The 21959-nt window shown below is 33.0% G+C and overlaps 1 protein-coding gene across 1 annotated transcript in view; it reads right to left on the minus strand.

The window, feature by feature from the left end:
• Positions 1–2694: 2694 nt before the first annotated feature.
• Positions 2695–21959, minus strand: part of LOC145678796 (disintegrin and metalloproteinase domain-containing protein 10-like) — a 502666-nt gene continuing 483401 nt past the window's right edge. The window contains exons 11-14 of the mRNA XM_081749311.1: positions 20945–21072; positions 20202–20316; positions 15142–15276; positions 2695–7196 (exon numbers count right to left, since the gene is read on the minus strand). Coding sequence (XP_081605437.1) covers positions 5838–7196; positions 15142–15276; positions 20202–20316; positions 20945–21072 — 1737 coding nt within the window. The 3' untranslated portion in view covers positions 2695–5837. The remainder of the gene's footprint in view (positions 7197–15141; positions 15277–20201; positions 20317–20944; positions 21073–21959) is intronic.

Here is a 21959-nt window from a genome sequence, read left to right on the forward strand (position 1 = left end):
ATGAAGAAAGTGGGAGGAAACGGGAGAACCCCTAGAAAACCCACGAGCACGGTGTTTGTCCACCACAAAGTTCACTTGGCGGGGGCTGGGATCGAACCCGGGACCCCAAGCACCAGAGGTGAGCGCTCTACCACTGAGCCACCGCATCCCCTCACGAAGAAGAGTGCGAACTGAAGGTAAGTAAAAATAATATTCTGAAGCACTTGTTTTTACTTACCTTTAGTTCGCACTCTTCTTTGTGAAGCAAAATTCGGATTATTTTCCCGATAAATATGTGGCATCACTTGATACCATATCCGTGAAGAAGTTAAGGAAATATTGCTATTATAATTAAAACAGGATGAATTTTAATTATATTTTGAAAATAATCAAATTAAATACAGACAAAAATTACATTTTCATTCGAAATACTGAAAGTTTGAAATTCGTTAAAATAAAATGTTGTAACACATATTAATCAAGAAAATGGGAAGTGCCCCAAAAACAACTTCGCAATTCTGAATACTTCGTTATACTGGTATTCGTTACGGCGACATTGTTCGTATATTCTGAGAACATTTTTTTTTTTAAATACTCAAAGATAGATTATTTGAACATTACTAGCACTAGCACACAGCCATCTAAAGTATACTGATTTGGAATCACCGTACTCATATTGATCTATTCATTCCGAAATGATTCATAAAAGAACATGCATTTTCATTGGCAATCGTACATATTATCATAAGTACATTTTTCGATCAGCATCTAGGTTTAAAAAAAAACAATAAAAATAACAACCTAATAAGAATAGTCATTTTGTGTAGTTATAGACTTCGCTTGAAGATTCCAATTAAATATCCCGAAACGTTGCTAATTAAAATAACACCAAAATAATATTGTAATGGAAGACCTCTGATAATTATATGTTCCTTTGCTGGCCGAAAAAGTTTTAACACAATCGGCTTTTAGAGGAAAGTTTCAGTAATGTTTGCCTTTCACTTATACCAAGAATAATGCGATAATGCTTCATTTCACTACCTTTCTGCCAACATAACCTTTGAAATAAAAAAAAGCAAAAAGGCTAATACTCACCGCCAAAAAATGCAGTTTTTTTTTCTCCATGTAAGAAGCGCTTTCTATCTTCAGCTTACTTAAAATTCAAAGAGGATTTAAAAACATGAAGAATGTGGAAAGTCAAAAAATGGTTAAAAGGATTAAGAAATGTAAAACACAATTCTCCAAATAAAATCTTCAAATTCAAATAAAACACAAATCTCCAGTAAAACGTAAATAAAATTTCGATTTGTGTTTTACATTTCTTAATCCTTTTAACCGTTTTTTTGCCTTTCCACATTCTTCTTCATGTTTTTAAATCCTCTTTGAATTTTAAGTAAGCTGAAGATGGAGGCAGGTTCTTCCGAAAACGCTTCTTACATGTAGAAGAAAACTCTGCTGTTTTTGCGATGAGTATCAGCATTTTTGCTTCTTTCTTATTAAATATCATCACCACTCGCAATATTATGATAACTTTAGAAATGTTTTATTTAAAAAATCTTAACCTCAATATGGAAACAGATTTATGTAAATAAAATTTAACCACATCAAAATTAAAAGTAACAAATATAAACGTGACACATGTTTATATATTTTATGCATTTTAACAAACTAATTTAAATAAAAGATCTGTGTAGTGCATTGTGGAGTTAGCCTTTGCTGCAATATTTACGAAACCTCACTTTTAATTTATCCAACAGCTATTTCTGTAGATTAGTTCAGTAGTAACCTATTCCTGCTATTTTTCTTGTTTACGGGAAAAAAGATTCATTTAACAGTTAGAGGTTAAATTACGTAGTTTAATATATTCTAAATCACTCATGGACAAACTACGGCCCATGGGTTAGCTGCGACTCCGTGAAAGATTCTATCCGACCCGCGACATGATTCTTAATCTGACGAATGAAAGAAAGAATAGAGATAACTTGAAACAGACTGACAGAGGAGAATTTAACTTCTTTTCTGAGAATCAGTGTATCTCAATTTGAATCAGATTATGAGAAACATCAACCAACAATAGGGCTTACTATTACAAGGATTTTTGTAAAATGTATCCCTGTTGTTTTTAGTAAATTATTTTGACCCTTCCTGAAAGAAGTTGAAAGAGTAATTCAGAGAAATAAGCATGTTGGGTAAAGCAAAGAGTGAGGTTTGCGAAATATTGCAACAAAATACAATTCCATGACACATCAATCAAAAGACAATATTTGTTCTTTTATTTGTTACATGCTTCTTTTCAATTTACCTCTATTGTTTAAAAAAACAATAGCGATATATGAGATATACGTACTTAATAGACGTAATTTTATAATAAGTTACAATGAAAAATCTACATAATATATTCTTTCGAACACATTTTGAAAGGATAATTATTTAAGTTGTTACCTTTTCAATACATAAATAAATAGCAGATCTTGAATTTAAAAAGAAACAGATAGAAACATCCATATTTGTTAGAACTAGTAAGTATGGCATGTCTGAAACTTAGAATTCTCAGGACTACAGGATTTGGCAAGTTAAGTAAGTATGGGAATTGTTTTAATAAAAATACAGTTCAAAAAGAAATTTTAAATGTGAAAAAAAAATCTCTAATGCTTTAAATTTGCAAGAAGGAAGTATTTCCAGATCTTTTGTATATCACAATTTTTGGCAGAAAGGCCTTGATGGTCATCTCTCTCAATAATTTAATGGCACTCGAATGATGCTCGAATATTATACATAGCAAAAAAGCAGCAAATGTTACAAGTTTTCACAACATCATAGTTATTAGCCCAACATATCTTTACATTTATTTTCTCCAAGTGAAAGATTTTTATCTCTTCTCTTTCGATTTTTTTTTGTTCAGTTATTATTTTCTATTATTTAGATGCCACATGAATAAGATAAATGCAAATAATCTGTATTAAGAAAATAAAAATTTACAAGAACTAACTCTATTTGCAAGTAAACCTTAAGACAAACATAATTTTCCCAGATTTTTACTAATCCTGTAATAAATACATAAATACAGTGAATTATTCTAATCACTAACATATAACCACCTTGAGAATCACTCATTAATTTTCCTTGTTTTGCATTTCCTTATTTTTTTCCATCTATGCGGCTTAATATAGTTTTCTGATTGTCTACCGAAAGCAGTAACATAGTTCCATTGATCTGTGCTCGAAATATGTAAAGCATTATCTTCTGTACAAGTATCTATATATTTATAACATTAAAAGCACAATTGTCAATTCTAATAGTGACTTTCCTGAATGTGATGTTTTCCCTGAGTGCCAACGGGAATAGCTAGACCTCATACTAGTTACTGTCTTTCAACATTATAATACTCTAATTACTTGTTTGACATAACACTTATATTTTTGATTCTGTGAACCAGAAAAACGAAAATTATTTACCATAGTTTTTCACTCGAAACTTTTGTACAATATAAGCAAATCTTTGGAAAACGTATGAACTAAAATCATAGATTACACTTTTCTTCCTTTTTATATACAGTATATAAAAGTCATTATAGCTGGGTGATCAACAATTTATGATTTGAAAAAAATCATGACTTAACATGCAGTGATACCAGCACCAAAATGTTTAAATGGCTTTGGTCGCGTAGTTTATTCTTTCACAAAAGTTTAAGAAGAAATGTCGGACCTTTTTACTAACAAATTCACAATCCAAAATTTAATGATACTGCATAGTGAGATAGAAAGTCAGGTTACATACCGTAAAAGCAATATTTTATGTTTTATAAGTCTATAACTTGCTTGAATGTGTATCTTCATTTGATTCTAACACAAGTCTCATACAGTCAGCGACAAAAGTTATTTCCGTTTAGTAAAATTTATTTTGGGAATAACTGTGGTATGGCTTGGAACGTACAACGGTGGTAGGTGGAAAGTACAGAAAATTACGTTCTTTTTAATTTACTGAAAACTGTACTTAAATTATTCTTCCATTCTGAAGTTATTTACGAAACTAATTTCTTTAAACGGAAGGAACTTTTGTCGCTGACTGTACAATTGGTAACATTGAACGGCAGCACGCATTCAAGTAGCTAATGTACATAGAAAACATATAATTTAAATAGCACCTTTTCAGATATATAATCTGATTTTTGCCTCACCGTATTTTCTTAGTTTTCAACTTTTATGGAAAAAAAAAGAAGTAATACTGCGAACATGCGCGTATTAAAATTTTGAAGTATTTTTTTTTTTTACAGTAAATGTGGCATTTTTTGTAGTGTTAAAATATGTATTTAAAATGATACTTATATAATCTTTAGAGAATAAATATATGAAGGAATGCCTGAATTCTACGCAACGTCATAACTGTATGATGAGTTATATATAGTGCATCATTCTTACTGAAATTCGATAAGTAGTTTATATCAACAACTGAGAACTTTCCGAAAACTGTATATTTTATCAGCACATGACGGATTGTTAGTGAGAGTTTCTATTTTTATTGTTATTTATGACTTTAAAAGATATTTATCTACGATACGAACTTATTTGGTTAGGACTTGACGTCAAATTGTCGGCACATACAATCTTAACGCTAAAAAAAGAGTACTGAACTCCAAATAAATAAGCACCAATATCTATCAAGATTGAAGAGTTACAATTTTAATCTCTTTGTAATTTTCTAATTATTAAAGAGAATTCCTTACGATTTATATCGAGGTACTGCCCTAACCAAATCTAAAAATTTTCTTTTTCACATTTGTGAGAGAGAAAAAAGTGAGAGTTTTTATATTTGGCTTAAGTATGTCCCTTTATAATAAATTCAAGTTGTATTCCGTAAGGAATGATGCAAAATATATAAAATTCACATACTGTGCTGTGCAGTGTTGACAGTGGCAATTACTTTTTTTAATGTTTATTCATTATTAAGAGCCCTTATCACTGCGAAATTAAAATACCGCTAATTTTACATTAATTGTGCGATATCTTCAAATAGGTAAAAGATAATCGAAATGTGGAACAATAGCGCGCTAAACAATATTATTTTGCATGAGGAACCGTTATCACGAGTCACCTAGTAGCTTTTCGTTTGCAGCCATTTAAAAATGCGAAAATAAATGTCGATTTTCTAAATGGCTGGAAATCAAAAGCAGATAAGTGAGTCGTGATAATAGTTCCTCATGTATAATAATATTGTCTATCGAGTTCTCGTTCCACTTTTCGATTACATTTTTATCTATTTGAAGTTATCGCATAATTACTATAAAATGAGCGGTATTTTAATTTTGCCATGATGGGGCCTCTTAAAAATAGACTTCTTTATATTTTCTTTGTATCTTAAAGAAAAGTAAGAACAAACAATATACGCTAAACAGAAACGAATGCTTACTTAAGTCTTATGCCAAATACTTTCTCACACAAGCAGTCTTTAGCTTCAATACAAAATAATAATTTAAGGAAAACAAACATCTTATACTATCTTACATATACTCACTACGTCCAGAAACGAATATAAGCTTTTACACCACTTTTCTTTGTTACCACAGCTTTTTATATGTATATTTATAATATATATCTGTATATATATTTTTTGCAGTATGAATAACAAAATATTCTTTATTCTTTATATTTTCAAAATACTGAAAAAAAATCATTGACACTGACTTCGCCTTTGTTATTTGGCTCTGGTGTGCTGAGGAATTATTTTTTTTTATATTTTGGACCACACATAGTGTGTTAGAAGTTTTAGTTTCTTTTAATAGTTTTAGTCTGTCTCTGTACACAGGCATTGTATTAAAGTACCATCAATCGGAAATATTTAGCTAAAAGGTACGCCATGTGTCACGCGATACTTGCGCCACAGTCTGGAGTTTGAATCCCTGAAAGAGCAACATGGGTAAGTGGAGTTAAATTCTGAGAGCAAACGGGCGGGGCAGAAGGCTCCGGTATACACTGTTCTTCCTCAGGCTCGTTATCATCCGAGAATAGGAAATCGCTCTCGGAGAGAAGAACTTCCAAATCGGATGGGACGGTATGAATGTTTTCATCCTCTTCACAGAACCCTGGTACAGAAGCAGGAACCGTGGTATTAGTATTAGTAATTGGCGATGGTTTTTGGTGCCGCCTTGTAAGTTCTATGCTCTGTCCGTAAGCTTCCTGTGGGTTCGCAGTCCGTCTTCTTTTCTGTTGCCTTTTATCAGGGCTACGTTCACGTTTATGACCACCAGTAGCACCAGAAGATTCACCTGTCTTTTGTTTTCGCTTCTGAGACACCAAGACGGCTGCTTTTGCACCGGAAACCTTTCCATTTTTCCTGAAATGTTTCTCAAGAGAATACATACGATACCTATCTAATTTTTTCTTTAGCGAATGCTGTCCATGTTTTGCAGCATTAAGAATATCATCTTTAAGTCCCGAAATTTCACCACTTGCACCTCCAGCAATTGGAGAAGACGAGGGCTGGGTTTCAGGTTTACGCAGTCTTACACTAAATTTGAAAGGTGGCTTATACACAACCTGTAGCTTCATTTTTTCTGGCGCACTTTTACTAGCTAATCCACTTTTCTGTAAGTTGCCTAGACTTCTAGATTTTTGGTTACCCTGTCCTCGGGATCGTACTGGACTTCTTTTCTCAGTAGTTAGCCCAGCAGGTGTAGATTTTGATTTAGGAAGATCTTGTTGGGAAGTCAATAACCAATTTTGAACTTTACCAACAGGATCATCTTCTTCTTGTGTATGAAGCAAAGAAGGTTTCTCGCACGTTTTTACAATACCGTTGACAACAACTGCTGTCGCCACTTCAGCTGATTTTTTAAGCGCTGCTACTTTGTCTTTTTTGTCACTTTGCTCCGCACTGTAATCTATCACTTTCCTCTTCTTCTTTTTCTTCGTGCGTCGCTCCAATTCGGCATCTGGTTTCTTGGTTGTCTGTGTGTTCTTCTTTCGTTTCTTCTTTGGAACAGCTGAAGATGTTACATTTTTAGGAGATTCTTTCGACTGTCCCTTAGTTTGGCCTCCTCTTCGCCTGTTCTCACGTACTTTCTTCTTTAACGGAAGCTTAGATCTCACTGCAACTGGGTGGACAGTGACAGCACCATCCTCAGCAGGCAAACGAACTGTTTCTGTTGTTGAACTGTGAATGATGGTTACGGATTTCAGCTTCATGTTAGGGTGTTTACCCAGATATTTTGTCACAAGAACCTGCAAAATGAGATGAATGTGTTAGTTTCAGTTGAATAAACATCTTAAAACCAGTACAACTTCACTTTTTTCTCTTTTCCAGTTCAAAAATATTATTACTGATAAAGTGCAAAAGCTCTGTAATAGAGCCTTCAATTCTAGTGCAAAGGGTTTCTGGTTCACTTCTAAATTATGTGAACTTGTTGTGGTAAACTAATATTGTTGTAAACGTTCAGAAAAGAATTATGAGAGCAGATAAGCTGCAGACAGTAGAATGCAACCTGAATCTGTGAATTTGATATTATTGTTAACGTGTTGTCCTTTTTGACGTAACGGTGCAAAGTAGTTCCTAAACAAGTTCTGAGTTGTGGTTTATGTTTAACTTGAGTAATTAGTTGAAAAATCACGACTGTGTAATTCAAAATATATTAGAGGCTGATTGGTTGAAATACAATGTTTTATAGTGATTGTTTATCTTAAAAAAGGATCAATCTGCACGTACTGATAGACTGTCTTCGATATCTCTATCAACAACAACTAATATACATTTAACAAATATTACGTTTTTTTTTCTTTCATTTATTTCGGAACTTTCTCATACTCTCTATTTCACCAATTCTTTTATTACTGTTCACTTGCATTTAACATTCATATATTTGAACTGAATAGCACAACCGTAGAGACTTAAAATAAAAAAATAGAGAAGTTTTGTTTCTGCGGCGATGAGATTTCGGATTTCTTAAGCTAGAGAATTAGTTAGTTAGTAATTTCTGTAGAAGCTTACTCTTTCCAAGCTTTTGACCTTGAATCTTTGGTTCTTGTTAAGACAACTGCAAAACTAGAATTTAATAACTGTAGTTTAAAGAGAAGTCAAAATGAGTACTTTAGCTATTTTTCAGCCATTTGAAACGTATTCGGAAAAGAAACAAATTATCAGAATGAATTCATTTTGAGAACTGACTGTACAGTATTCGAAAGTATTGTATGAAATAAAATACTATTCATCCAAAAGATATAAAAGTTAATGCCATTTGTAATGGAATACGATTACTTGTTGAAAGGAATTTACTTTCTTATGTGAGTTATCTAACGAAATATTAATATTAGATATGTACAGTCATCAGCAAAAGTAAATACTCTTCTGTGCATTTTCTTTTTTCTTAAAAACCTGGTGACCATTAGAGTAGTTTTCTCTAGCTTGGAGAAAAACATTTTTTTTTTAAAAGTTACAGCACATATGTTATTCGAAAGAGACACATAGTCATTTTTGCTGGAGACTATACAACACTCTTCAAAATAGAATTACTTTTAATTTACTTTCAATTTAATATAATGCACGTTTAACAACCTTATAAATAAGAGTTCTAGCGGAAGTATATATTTTTTTACAATAAGATATAACGAAGCAAATACGATAAGGAAGCTTGATATACATTTACAGGATTGCCACAGACCTGAAAATTGAAATAATGTTGCTCAAAGAAAATTTTACTTCGTTATTAAATTTTTGTATTTGACATCAATGCGTCTGAGTAGCTGAAATGGTTAACGTACCTGTCATATTAGGTGAAGCTATATGGGATTTTCTATGTTAGTACAACATCGTAAGATGATAGAAGATCTAGTTAAATTAATTCTCCTGGCGAGCTTCAGTTCAGTTCAGTTCAGTTCACTAATGTACTTTTGGGGAGGAAGGAGTGTAGAAAGTCGCAGTAAATCAACGGTGAAAATACAATACATAGTCTTGTACTTTGTATTGTGCAAAGTACAAGGTATACAAATAATATAGTACAAAGTTTTGTACTATGTAAACTCAAATTCTGTAAAGTGGAATGGTTTAATAACAAAAACGTACAAATTTACAAAATTACTAACTCAAGCTTCTGTAAATAGGCCGTCATAGGCTCTGAAGAATGTTACGCTGCTCCGTGCGCGCGAACATAAACTACTATACTCTGTTTATCTCCTTTACTTTCCTTACCAGTTCAAGCTATAGAAAGATCGACCAGAAACTCAGGAAACAGTAACGATAGCAAATGGTCAAACACAAGGTTGTATGTATACCTACACACAGTGGCAGCGAGGGACGTTACATGGAAAGGGGGCAAGACATGATCTGAATATTTGTATATCAATGTTATTTTTCATGATTTTATAACACTTTTTTGACGAAAGGTTGTATAGCTAATAGGATACTATATTTTTCAGTTAAAATACCGTATATCGTATTTCATATTTTATTAAATAAATTGACAACGACGCAAGTAGGTACTAGCCCTTTGTACTCTTAAAAACAATGAAGGTGTAAGAAAAGATTTGATTCCTTGCTCACGAACATCTTAAAATGAAAATACCTGGAATTATAGCGCTCCAATAGGTTAATTTTTGGGCCATTTTTCGTGACAATTAAAACGCGATTCCTTTTGCTTTCGTAACTCCCGGAAAGACAAATAACCAATACGTACTCACGCAACAGCAAATATTATATGGTACCATTTTTTCTATGAACCAGTAATACATACACAAATTTTACATTTCCAAATGAAATTGCATACATTAAGGGGTTACTTAAAAAAGTGGGGGCAACTGCCCCCTATTGCCGTTTCTAATCGCTGCCCCTGCCTACACGAATCTACATTATGTGCAATAGTTCACGCAACAGAAGCGACAAATAATAAAATAAAATTGCATAGTTTAATGTACGTTGCGTTCATAGTATTATAAGACTTATTAATGTATGAAAAAGTACTCGGAAATAGCATATTATATGAAGATTAACTGTAAGACGTTCTTTATTTCCTGCGTTGAGAAATCACTCCTGTTTCGGGTAAAAAAAAAAAAAAGAATCAATGTGTTGACCACACCACCCAAACATAAGTTGTCTCCTAACTAAACATATACAAATATTCTACCGTTTGTTGTGTACATATTGCGTTATTAAATCTTGAAATCCTTAGTACGAAGACACGACTGTACTTTCAAATCAAGAATTAGTTTTACTAATCAATATAATGCATCGCATTACAGATGAGTATATGTACGTTCAGAGTTTTTAATTATTTCTATTATTTATTTATACTTTCAAATATTGAGGAGGCATAAATGACTGATTAGCTTTTTCGCATGAGAAAACTACGGTACGAATTTCGCGGCTAGCTATTGCAACTGTTCTTTATTCTTCCTTTATTTAATGAGACGAATGTTAGAATGAAACCTTTATACATAGACTCTTCCAAAGTCCCCCCTCCCAAATCCTTTTTTCATTATTTTGTTAATTGTCCACCACGTCATACACAACTGTTTAGTAGCTGTATCTAGAACTCTATATGATAGGGTGAGCAGAGTCCGTTTTTTAATGGGATTGTCCTTTTTTTTTTAGAAAATTGTCCAGGGTCCTGAAAATACGCAAACGAAACATTATTATTATTATTATTATTATTATTATTATTATTATTATTATTATTATTATTATTATTATTATTATTATTATTATTATTATTATTACAAAAGCGTTCCGTTCTTGACTCGTAGTAATTTTTTTGTATGGATTTCAACAATGCTTTCAAAAAAAGACTAATTTTTCAACAAGAAATTCAGTTATTACAAAATGTAAAGTCAAGAGACAATTGGTTTTATCTGTCCCTGTTAAATGTTAAAAGATAATATAAAAATTAAAATCGAAATAAACTTAAATAAATAAAAATTGGTTATTTTGGAAAGCTAGAGACTTTTGTCACTGACATGAGTGACGACGTAACAATGATTATACATAGATGGACTGTCAACTTACATCAGCTTTTTATTATTATTAATTTTATTTTCTAAATCTGTTTATCCTACTATAAATAAATAAATAGGCAGCGCTTTGAGCAACAGAAACATTAGGTAGGATGGAACATTAAATGGCGTTTGAATCACTACTCAGGTTTTATCTAATACACTGCACTTCCAATAGAGTTTGAACCTGCTAATACACGTATCGAATGTAGTGCACCAGCTTTGGAGCCACAACAAAATCAATGTGTTATTACAATATAAGTGATTTTTCCTAACAGAAGATAAATAACAAACTTTGTAACTTACAACTTGAAGGAAACTTATTTATTTATTTAATTTGCACACTGAGCATATAATATCAGAAAAATGAAAATAAAATGTTTGAAGCGTATTTCCGAAATGCAATTACTCTTATATTATCTTTTCCCTTTTTTAATTCGGCAAAACTAATGGTAGTTCGCTATTTTTTTTTTTTTTTTAATATGATTCATGGTTCATGACAAGAACTGCTATGACATCCGATTCACTGCCAATCAATCAGTCACCAAATCAAAGATTCCGGGTGAAGATGCAAAATTTGTGAGCTTACAGAACTGAAATATTTAACACTTAAACTGAAGTTATCATTTTGCATCGAAATGAAAAATTGCTCTATGACATTCTGTGGCAACCCTGATTCATCATAAGGATATAATAGGTTTTAGAGGTAAAGTAGAATATAATATTTGACTAGAATACTGCCTATACAGCATATAATTGAGCAGGAAGTTTAATGACACTTCCGTTTTATTTTATTACGAAGTATCTGATTATTCAGAGAATTTGATTTCCAAAAAGTCTTCAAAGTAAGGAAAATATTCTATGGCAACCAGATTTACAAGAACAATCAATGTTTAAAAGGTAAAGCAAAAAGTACATTATTTGAGTCGAGTAGTATTACTTCTATTTATTCTACTAGCGCTAACTAACTATTTGATGATTTTTTGAGAAAAAATGATCAATAAGGGAAAACTTTTAAATTGACCTGGAAAGTTAGGGAAAGCTGTCGAGGAAACTTTATGACAGTCAACAATTTACAACGGCATTCAGGAAATACAAAAATAAATACATTACTTGACCCTTTATAAATACTAGGGTTAGTACTGTAGGCCCTACACAAATAATGGATTGATGTAGCTACAGCAGTAGCAAATATTTTCTATTTATTTATTCATACTTACACAACTATCATACATAAAAGCTCGTACGAAGAATGTGTTGGTAGTAAAATATCTTACATTCTTCGAACACAGTATGCCTGGAAAATTTCAAAACTTTGTGGCAATCCCGTCATGAAGGCCATTAATGTTTTATGAGATACATAACAGGGCTCTAATAATTGATAACAGATATTAAAACTCATTAATTTGGGCATCCTAAGACTTACATTGCGAATATTTTCCACTATTTTATTACTAATTACAAAATTATTTGTGCATAAAATACGCACGAAAAAGAATTAGCAAATTCTTCTCTTATACATTAGAAACTGTTCAAATAACGCATATTTTTATGCTATTATATAAATATTGCTACGTGATAACGGAATAGAGAGTATTTTACAGAAAATTATTGTGAACTTGCATATATAACACTAAATTCAAGAACAAATTCAATATGGTAACTGTCGTACTGAAAGAAATTAATGTATTTGGTTGTGGTCCTTCGCTATACAATTTTCATAATTGATTTTAGCGTTTGTTTATTTTGGAATATCGTCGTGCACAATGATAACAATTACTACTTTATTGTCCTGGTGATTAGAATATTGTACTAACTTTATTAGGGATATACATGAAAGAGTCCTTGCTATGTTTTTACATAGTACGCTCTTACTCCAATTGAAATATGCTATTTTCCTGCATATTTTGCTTTCTTGCTTCAACTTAAAACTAACAGGATTTATGTCATTGTCCCATGGACGGAGTTAAGAATTGTCTGCTCGCGGTTCAGACCTTTTGGTCGGTTTCTGATCTGTGAAATACTTCCTAGACGAGTGTGGAACGGTCTTCCTAGTTCCTTCAATTTGAGATGAAAGTTGGGGGGGGGGGGTGCTACCCATGTCCCCCATAGCTCCGCCCATGCATTGTCCCTTGTACTCTTCTCGTTCCTGATAACTTGTCTTCTAAACTTCTGTGCAATGAAGATGGCAAACGCAACAAATTAAGACCAAGAGTACTAGATAAACCATAATTGGGCAGAATTTGTTGTAAAGAACAGTGACCAAAAGGAGGAACGAACTTTTATCTCCTTTTGATTGGCTGATTTAATACTATTTCAGTTAAAAAGATGACAAAATATACGGAAATTATATGGTAAATACAAAAAACGGAATTTTGTGACAATCTAGATTTACCTAAGTTATACGTATTAAAAAATACAACAGTAAATAACTCATTTAAGTCGAACAGTGCGTATTAAATAAATGGAATGTGGTTATAACTAAAGCCCGGAATTAATGGCAAAATGCCATAAATGTTATATACAGTATGGCGCTAAATTCGTTGTACAAAAGCAGAGGAGTGATTCCTGAGAGTAAAACAAACAAAAAAGTTCCAATAAACATAGGGCGAAAACCCCATCGTTTACGTGTTAGAGGCTGCCGAAAACATGAAAAAATGAATTCTAAAGGTCCATAGCTCCAAAACTATTGGATCTACTGTAGTCGGGTCAAGACTTCACTTAGGAACTAGTATGTGCTCTATCCAAAAATACATGTTTTAGAATCCTAAGGTACTCACGCAACAATTTTTATGGAGGTAGTTGGAGAGTACTTTATATCATAGGCCCGTAGTCAAACTCCCTCTATAAAAATTGTTGTGGAAGCACCTTAGGATTCTGAAACACGCATTTTTTGATAGGGCACATACTAGTTCCTAAGTGAAGTTCTGATCCGACCAAGGTAGGTCCAATAGGTTTGGAGCTATGAACCTTTAAAATTCATTTTTTCATGATTTCGGCAGCCTATAACACGTAAACGATGGGATTTTCGCCCTATGTTTATTGGAACTTTTTTTGTTTGTTTTACTCTCAGGAATCACTCCTCTGCTTTTGTACAATGAATTTAGCGTCATACTGTATAACAAATTACATGATATTTTCAGGAAGAACGCAATTTTACAATTTAGAAGCAACTTGCTGCCATTTTCAAGTTACTCTTCCATTGCTCTTTATCTACGAATGAATGACAACATACCAATGATTTGCCTCGCTCTTATCTCACCAAGTGCCTCATAATAACTGCAGTCTATTGTTGGAATATGGCAATTAGGGATGGGGAATGCTAGTGCATCTTCGGTTTTTGGAATTTTGAATGACAAAGATAAACGAAGGTGTGCTTACTTTAAAGAAATAGCCAGGTACAGGCAGTTATTGTAAGTCGCTGGCATGCGTGACACATAGCTGTTGTTGGTGTGCATTTCAGTGTTTCAAGATACCGAAAATAGGCCTTTTTAGGGAAGAAAATTTGGAAAATTTTGTATGTGAGTTTGGGTGTAATTGTTTTAAAAGGTGGTTCTGTATTCTTCTGCAAATTTTATGAAAATGTGGTTTCCGCTGAGAAGCGTTATTTTATCACACCATATAAGCACTGCAAAACATAAATCTGTAAGGACCCCCAAGTTTGCGACTGAAAAGATTCAGAAACTTCTTGAAACATCCATGAATCCTGCTTCGCGTACTTAACAGTTTAGTGAATGATCTGTTTGAAGCTCTAATTAATGCGGACATTCCTTTATGGAAGTTAGAAAATGTTTCCTTTAGAAATTTTCTCGAGAAATACGCAAAACAAAAAGTTTCAAAGCAAGTCGTCTTTGAGAAAAATTTATGTTAATGGTGTGTACAACAGAATTATTGGCTATATCCGTGAAAAGCATTGGTGACAAAAAGTCATTATGGAGCTTTTATTTTGCCATTAATTCCAGGCTCTAGTTATAACAGAGTACATACAGCCAGGAAGACAGTTTCAGTATCCTTAATCGAAGCAAGTGAAACAAGTTTGGTGAAGTTATGAGTGCCAAAAGCATCATTGAAACACGACGTCACTCCAAAATAAAAGTAATATTCATATTGTTGTAGATATTAGATTGTATTTCCTAATATTTCTAATAGCAATTAGATAAATCCACTGGGAACAATCTTGGAGACTTACCAAAAGAACAACCAGTCCCATGATAATGAAGAGAACAGCATACCAATGGTCGACTACCCACTTTTTCAGAGAGGCTATACTCTCGTCTGACAACAACAGTTTGCGTAGAGTAGCTAATGGTCCGGATGGGTCCACCTGTGAAAACATAATACCATTTAATTATACAGTGTTTTGTTGACTGTGTCCTTTATCATGATTACATTGAAATTTGTTCTATTATTATGTTTGTGAAATCATTTATATACAACATAAGCAAATTTTTTTCGACTTGTATAATGAACTTTCGCGTACTGACGAAACGGGTAAATGATTGTGCTAATGTTGACCTAGCGGTAGAAGAGTTCTATAATATTTTATACTCAATCTTTGATAAATGTGTTCCATCAAATAGATATTCTCGTAACTATCCCATATGGTTCACTCGAAATATAATTAAACTTGTGAAAAGTAAGGAATACCACCTTAAAAAATGGAAACGTGGAGGAGTTTTTTCAGAATATCATCACGAAAAATTTTGTAGTATTAGAGCTTGCCTTAGATGAGAAATCAACGAAGCTCATAAAAAGTATGTACACGACTGTGAACAAAATATACTAGAAAATCCAAAAGCTTTCTAGTCGTATGTAAAAAAACAAAACTAGAAAATCAGATCATAACATTCTTCGATTTAAAAACAATATTTTAAAAGATAACTTAGAAATTGCAAATGCTTTTAAACAGCACTTTCAAAAAATCGTCAGCAACTCGTCACCTACCTATGACATACAAAATACTTCAAATCTTGAAACTTCTGAAATAATTGACAACCTAAATTTTCACCCCATACATCTGACCGAAGTAGAAAATGCAATTAAAAATCTCAAGCCTAGAAGCTCCCCTGGCCCGGACGATGTACCTCCATACGTAATAAAAGGATGCGCTGAAATCCTAAAATATCCACTATTAACTATATTTAATAAATCGCTATCGTCATCCCTGTTCCCGTCTAAGTGGAATATTTCGAATATCTTACCAATACCAAAAAGTAACTGTGACAACCACGACGTTCAAAATTATCGGCCCATTGCCTTAATATCTGCTCCAGCTAAGATATTTGAATCTATCGTTTATCAAAGAATTTTTAACCATATTCATCCTTTAATATCTTCATATCAGCATAGCTTTCTGTCGAAGAGATCTACAACAACTAATCTTGTTGAATTCATACACTTCATTGCAGAGCAAATTGATAGTGGAAATCAAGTTGATGCAATATATACGGATTTCAGTAAAGCTTTTGATACACTGGATCATGATATCTTATTGAACAAGCTTATTTCATTCAACTTCATTCTCAAAGCTAGACAATTTCTAATGTCATATCTCTTTCATCGCAGACAACATACAATATATAAAAATATAACAACTGCAAGTTTCATTGTAACGTCAGGGGTCTCACAAGGCTCAAACCTTGGTCCAATATTATTCTTAATTTTTATAAATTATCTCCCAAATGTGCTACCAAATTGTACTAAATTATTATTTGCTGATGATGTAAAACTCTATCGAAGAATTTCCCAGCCCTCCGATGCTCTCGCACTACAAGATCTAAGCGCACTACATACTTGGTGTATATCGAACAAACTTAATCTTAACATAAAACAATGTAACGTTATTACATTTGCAAAGAAAATTGATAATCTAAAATTCAATTACAGTATAAACCACACTCCCGTACAAAGAGTTGACACTGTAACTGTTTTAGGGGTCACTATTAGCTCCAACTTTTCCTTCATTAAGCATATCAATCGCATTGTTAGTGAAGCCTACAGAAACCTCGGTTTCGCAATCAGACTTGGCTTTGACTTTTCAAATACTAATGTTGTTAAAACCCTGTTCAATAGTTACGTTAGATCCAAACTTGAGTACTCTTCAATCATATGGCATCCCAACAGTCAGAAAAACAAAGCACGTCTTGAAACGATTCAATTTCATTTTGTGAGGTACATAACTTATAAGGAAACCGGACTATATCCAAAATTCGAAAAATATACCGACCTCCTTCGTAAGTACGATATCTCATCTCTCGAAGATAGACGTACCACCCAACTCTTGATTTTCTTAATGAAATTATTGCAAAATAATATAGACTCTGAGTATTTACTATCCCAGATAGAATTACATGTTCCAGGTAAACGGATGTGTTCTAGAAATATTACTTTTCATTTACCTACAGCTAGAACAAATACGCTATACATGTCACCTATTAGGAGAATGTGTTATATTTTTAAGTCCTATGCTGAAAGTCATCCTGAACTTGACATATTTACTATAAACGATCGTTCTCTAAGAACTATTGTTCAATGTTATTGAAGATTCATTAATTAAAATGGCTATATCTATAAATGTGTATTTGTAATTATGTAAGTGAATTCATACATGCTCTAATTATATACAAACTGACTAGGCCACTATTATTAAGTAATTTACTTGTTACACAATTACTCTGGGGAATTTATAGGCAAGTGGGGAAAGCCAAGCTACATTACCCAGTGGTGCCCATCCCCCCTCATGTCCATGACGCACCCCCCCTCAATTGTCAATCTGTAGGTGATCTTCCATGAAAAAAAATCCTTTCGATTAATTTTTACACCCTCTCGAGCATATTTATATAGATTTTTAACCCCCCCCAAATATTTCAATGACGCAGTTTGCGTCATAGCCCCCCCTTGTGGGCACCCCTGCATTACCAGTGTTCTATCCTGCCTCGATTTGGGGGTGGTCTAAATCTGTAGGGGGAAGACCACATTCATTACCTACATTCTACATCTAAATCTTAAAAATTTGAGAGGATAGTTCTTGAACTTTGGAGGGGAAATCCTCCCACTAACATGCCTGTGCCAGTATTGAATAGTACGAAAAATGAATATTACTCGAGTGGTATGAATAAGGATGACCAGAATAGAACTGATTGCACCTTGACTTTCTCTTGCTATATATAAGAAGATTTATGATAATGCCTGTTTCATCTCCCTGCATTTTTGTGTTGTGTTCTTTTATTTTATTGAACTTATTTCAATTCATTAATATTCTCATGCTACAGTATATAAAGGAAATCGTTTCAATTTAACATCCCACGATTATTCCTATTAGGCTAAGGGAGACGGATGATTTACGCAAATGAATGATGATGGAAGAATTGTGGAATGAGAATGTGGGAGGAAACGGGAGTACCCCGAGAAAACCCACGGACACGATGTTGTCTATCACAAACTTACTTGGCCGGAAAAAGAACCAGGAACCCCACGTACCAAAGGTAAGCGTTTTACCATTGAGCCACCGTGCCACTCATAAAGACAACACATGCTCTAGGATATAGATATACCTATGTTACCATTATAGACTGTAGTATTAAAAGATTTGAATTTATCGAGTCCACTGTATATATTGAAAGCATTAACTAGCTTCATGAATAGAAAAGAAGAGAGAAAAAATACCTCCGGTTGGGTGTGAGTTATCAGTCTGAATAGTTCAGCCGCAAAAAATCATTTTATTTTTTTCTGCTTCTCTTTATCTCTTCTGAGTTCTAGTAAACAGAAGCCATTATTTTTTAAGTTCTACTGTATATTCCGAAACAGCATTAGGGGCCGCGGTGGCTCAGTGGTAGAGCGTTCACCTCTGGTGCGTGACGTCCCTGGTTCAATCTAACTCGCACCAAGTGGGCTCTGTGGTGGACAAACACCATGTGCGAAGAGTTGCTAGGGTTCTTCCGTTTGCTCCCACTTTCTTCATTCCATCATTCCATTCATTTCTCATCATTACCGTTTCCTTTAGCCTGCACGGTATAACTGTGGAACGTAGCCTGCACGGTATAACTGTGGAACGTAAAGCTGAAAGATTGCATTTCATTTTTTTAAAAAATCCAAAACAGTAAGTTTTATGTTTTTTAAGAAACCAGTCACTTTCTGGGCTCAGCTTTCTTATGACTTTCTTCAGAGAGATTCAAAATAAAATTTACGACTTCATTGCACGAAAACAAATAAGCACTTCGAAAGGACTCTAACTGCTCCAGAGAATGGACGCTAGGAAGCGCAGAAAGTGTCGAATATATTTTTCTTTCTTTCTTTCTTTCTTTATTAGTGGACTTAATTATTCTCCTACAACATCGTCAATACTCTTTTAGAAAAATGTTAAATATGTGCACAAATTCTAATGATCTGATAAATTTAAATATATATAAACTGTTACTTAACAGTTTTCCTCTGTTAAAAAAAATTAAGGATTAGTCATAAAAAATGGGTGTTAGTTCAGTAATAGCTTTTCTTCAGTTTAAATGATAGAGATGTCAAGTTCATGAATATTGTAAGGATCCCCACATTCTAGTGTATGCTTTTTCTACGAACACACGTCGTAACTTTAAATATGTTCTATTGATTATAAACAAAGCTACACGCAGACGATAGCAGAAGGTAACAGGAAGACGCGAAGCCGACACGGTGGAATCCGAAAATAGCGAATCTTCCAGAAGATACCCATAAGAAAAGGACAGCTAGAGAACCAAACTATTAGTTCATGATCAAATAACCGACAGCACCTCCTCCTGAGGTCAAATTGGACAAGCGAATCCCTACCTTGCCTTATCTCTGGAGGCTGCCCTGGGCTAAGGAGGCTCTTTATAAACCGTATCCTGAAGTCAACGGAGATTTCTTAACGAACATTCTACAGGCTGTCATGACCTAAGAAGTTCCCGTACATACCTGACTAAAACCTTAATTATCCAAAGTCACTTCTGTGAGCTAAGGAAACTCTATTTGGAAACACTTATGTATTGTATGTACAAGGAAACTTTGTAAATTACTTTTAAAACTTATTTTTATAATAAAACTGGTCAATGGCTTATCCCGAACTGTTTCATTGGCTCTACGGACCGTTTTCATTGACCGAAAAACATTTCAATGTATAACATATAAAATAGTTTATTCTGCAAATTTAACTAAAGAGAAGACAAGATTTTTTTTCACGTTTTTTGAAATGTATAAGATAAATTAAGTAAACATTGAACATACATTCACTATACTTACCTCTCGACATTTTTGGAATACGTCACAATATCCATTATAATCATTGCATGGTGTTCCTGGCTTGGCGTACATATCAGGGATATCATAAGGAGGTTTGTTCAACTGGAACGAGGACCTAAAACACATGATAATTTTTCTTTTAATTTATTTCTCATTTTATTTGATTAAAAGTCAACAAATTATCACTTTAACCATACTTTTATGATTTTTCAAATTCGAAGTCAATATTGAAACTATCTAAACTACATTTATCTACTTATCTACAGAGAAAAATCCCTTCCGTAAAGAAAGCACTTTCAAAATACAGCAATCCCCTCGATTTACGTAATACATAACTTAGGCCAATTCACAGTTACGTAATAAATCTCGAAAATTACAACTACTAGCACATATGAACACAGTGCCGTGCCGTAAGGGAAGGGGGGAACGGAACGACTGCCTCAGGCGCCAAAGTAAGTGGCGCAAAATTCGGGAGGAAGAAAGAATATATATATATATATATATATATATATATATATATATATATATATAAACTGAAAACATTAATAAACATATAATTAAAAGCTTCAATTCGCAGAAATATTAAAGTACATTTGTAGACTATACATATTTATGTTGATTCTTGACCTTTGTTATTTTTTTAAAAAACAAAATACCGTTTTGTCTTTAAAAAAACAAAATCACATTGAAAAACTTTAGAGCGTGGCTGTACTTAAGCATGCATATAAAAAAGATGTACTTACAAACAAGGGTATTCATCTCCTGGTAATTTGCAACATAGCTCGCAAGCTTTAGTTGCAGAATCCTGAGACCCAGGAATACATTGGCAAGATTCCAAGCCATACGCCAAACAAATGGATCCTGTACACTCCTGGAAAATAATAAAGATTTATAAAGTCTTATTTAGTTAAACATTTTCATAACGAAAAAAATCACCCATGTTTAAGTGAAAATGGATTAATTACATAGCTCTTTTCTGTTACCACTCCTTAAAAAAAATATAAGAAATAAAAAAGCAAAAAAACACCCAATTTACATAACATACAGGTCTAATATTCAAATAAAGTTTGGCATTCGGTTAATTTTGACTTATCAAAGTAGACTTGAAATGGAAAACTTAATTGAACTTGAATCGAAGCTGACATTTGTGCGAGCATTTGAGATTATCTGCATTTTGAGTTAATATGAATTTAGCCAAGTATTTAGTTCATCTGCATAACAGAAGACTTTTATATTTGAACAATTAAAGTTCTTATGTTGTTTTCTTTATTTTACTACCAAAAAAAATCACAGTAACACGAATCTCCTAAAGTCACTTAATCGCAAATTATCGTATATGCTGACGTGACATTAAGGTCACGTGAAACATTTATTTATTTATTGAAATTATACTAAAACTCAATAATACAATGAACAAGGCTATGAGATAATATGTAAAAAAGCACAATCACGTAACAGTTTCAACACAATAACTGTGTCTTCATCAACTTCCACTTTTCTTTTAATATATATATATATATATATATATATATATATATATATATATATATATATATTTACATATTATCACATCACATAGCCTTGCTCAGTGTCTTATTGCGTTTTAGTACAGTATGTAAAAAAGGCCTGATAGAATAGTTATTGAAATTAGTTGTATCCAAGCTTTCGAGTCTCTGTACACGAAAAGTTAAAATCGTGTTTAATTAAAATTTTTAATTTTTTACTTGTCCCAATAATAAACAGTAAATCTTGTACATG

This window comes from Thermobia domestica, chromosome 2, assembly GCF_964235325.1.
Source record: "Thermobia domestica chromosome 2, izTheDome1.hap1.1, whole genome shotgun sequence".
In the NCBI taxonomy this organism is placed as follows: domain Eukaryota; kingdom Metazoa; phylum Arthropoda; class Insecta; order Zygentoma; family Lepismatidae; genus Thermobia; species Thermobia domestica.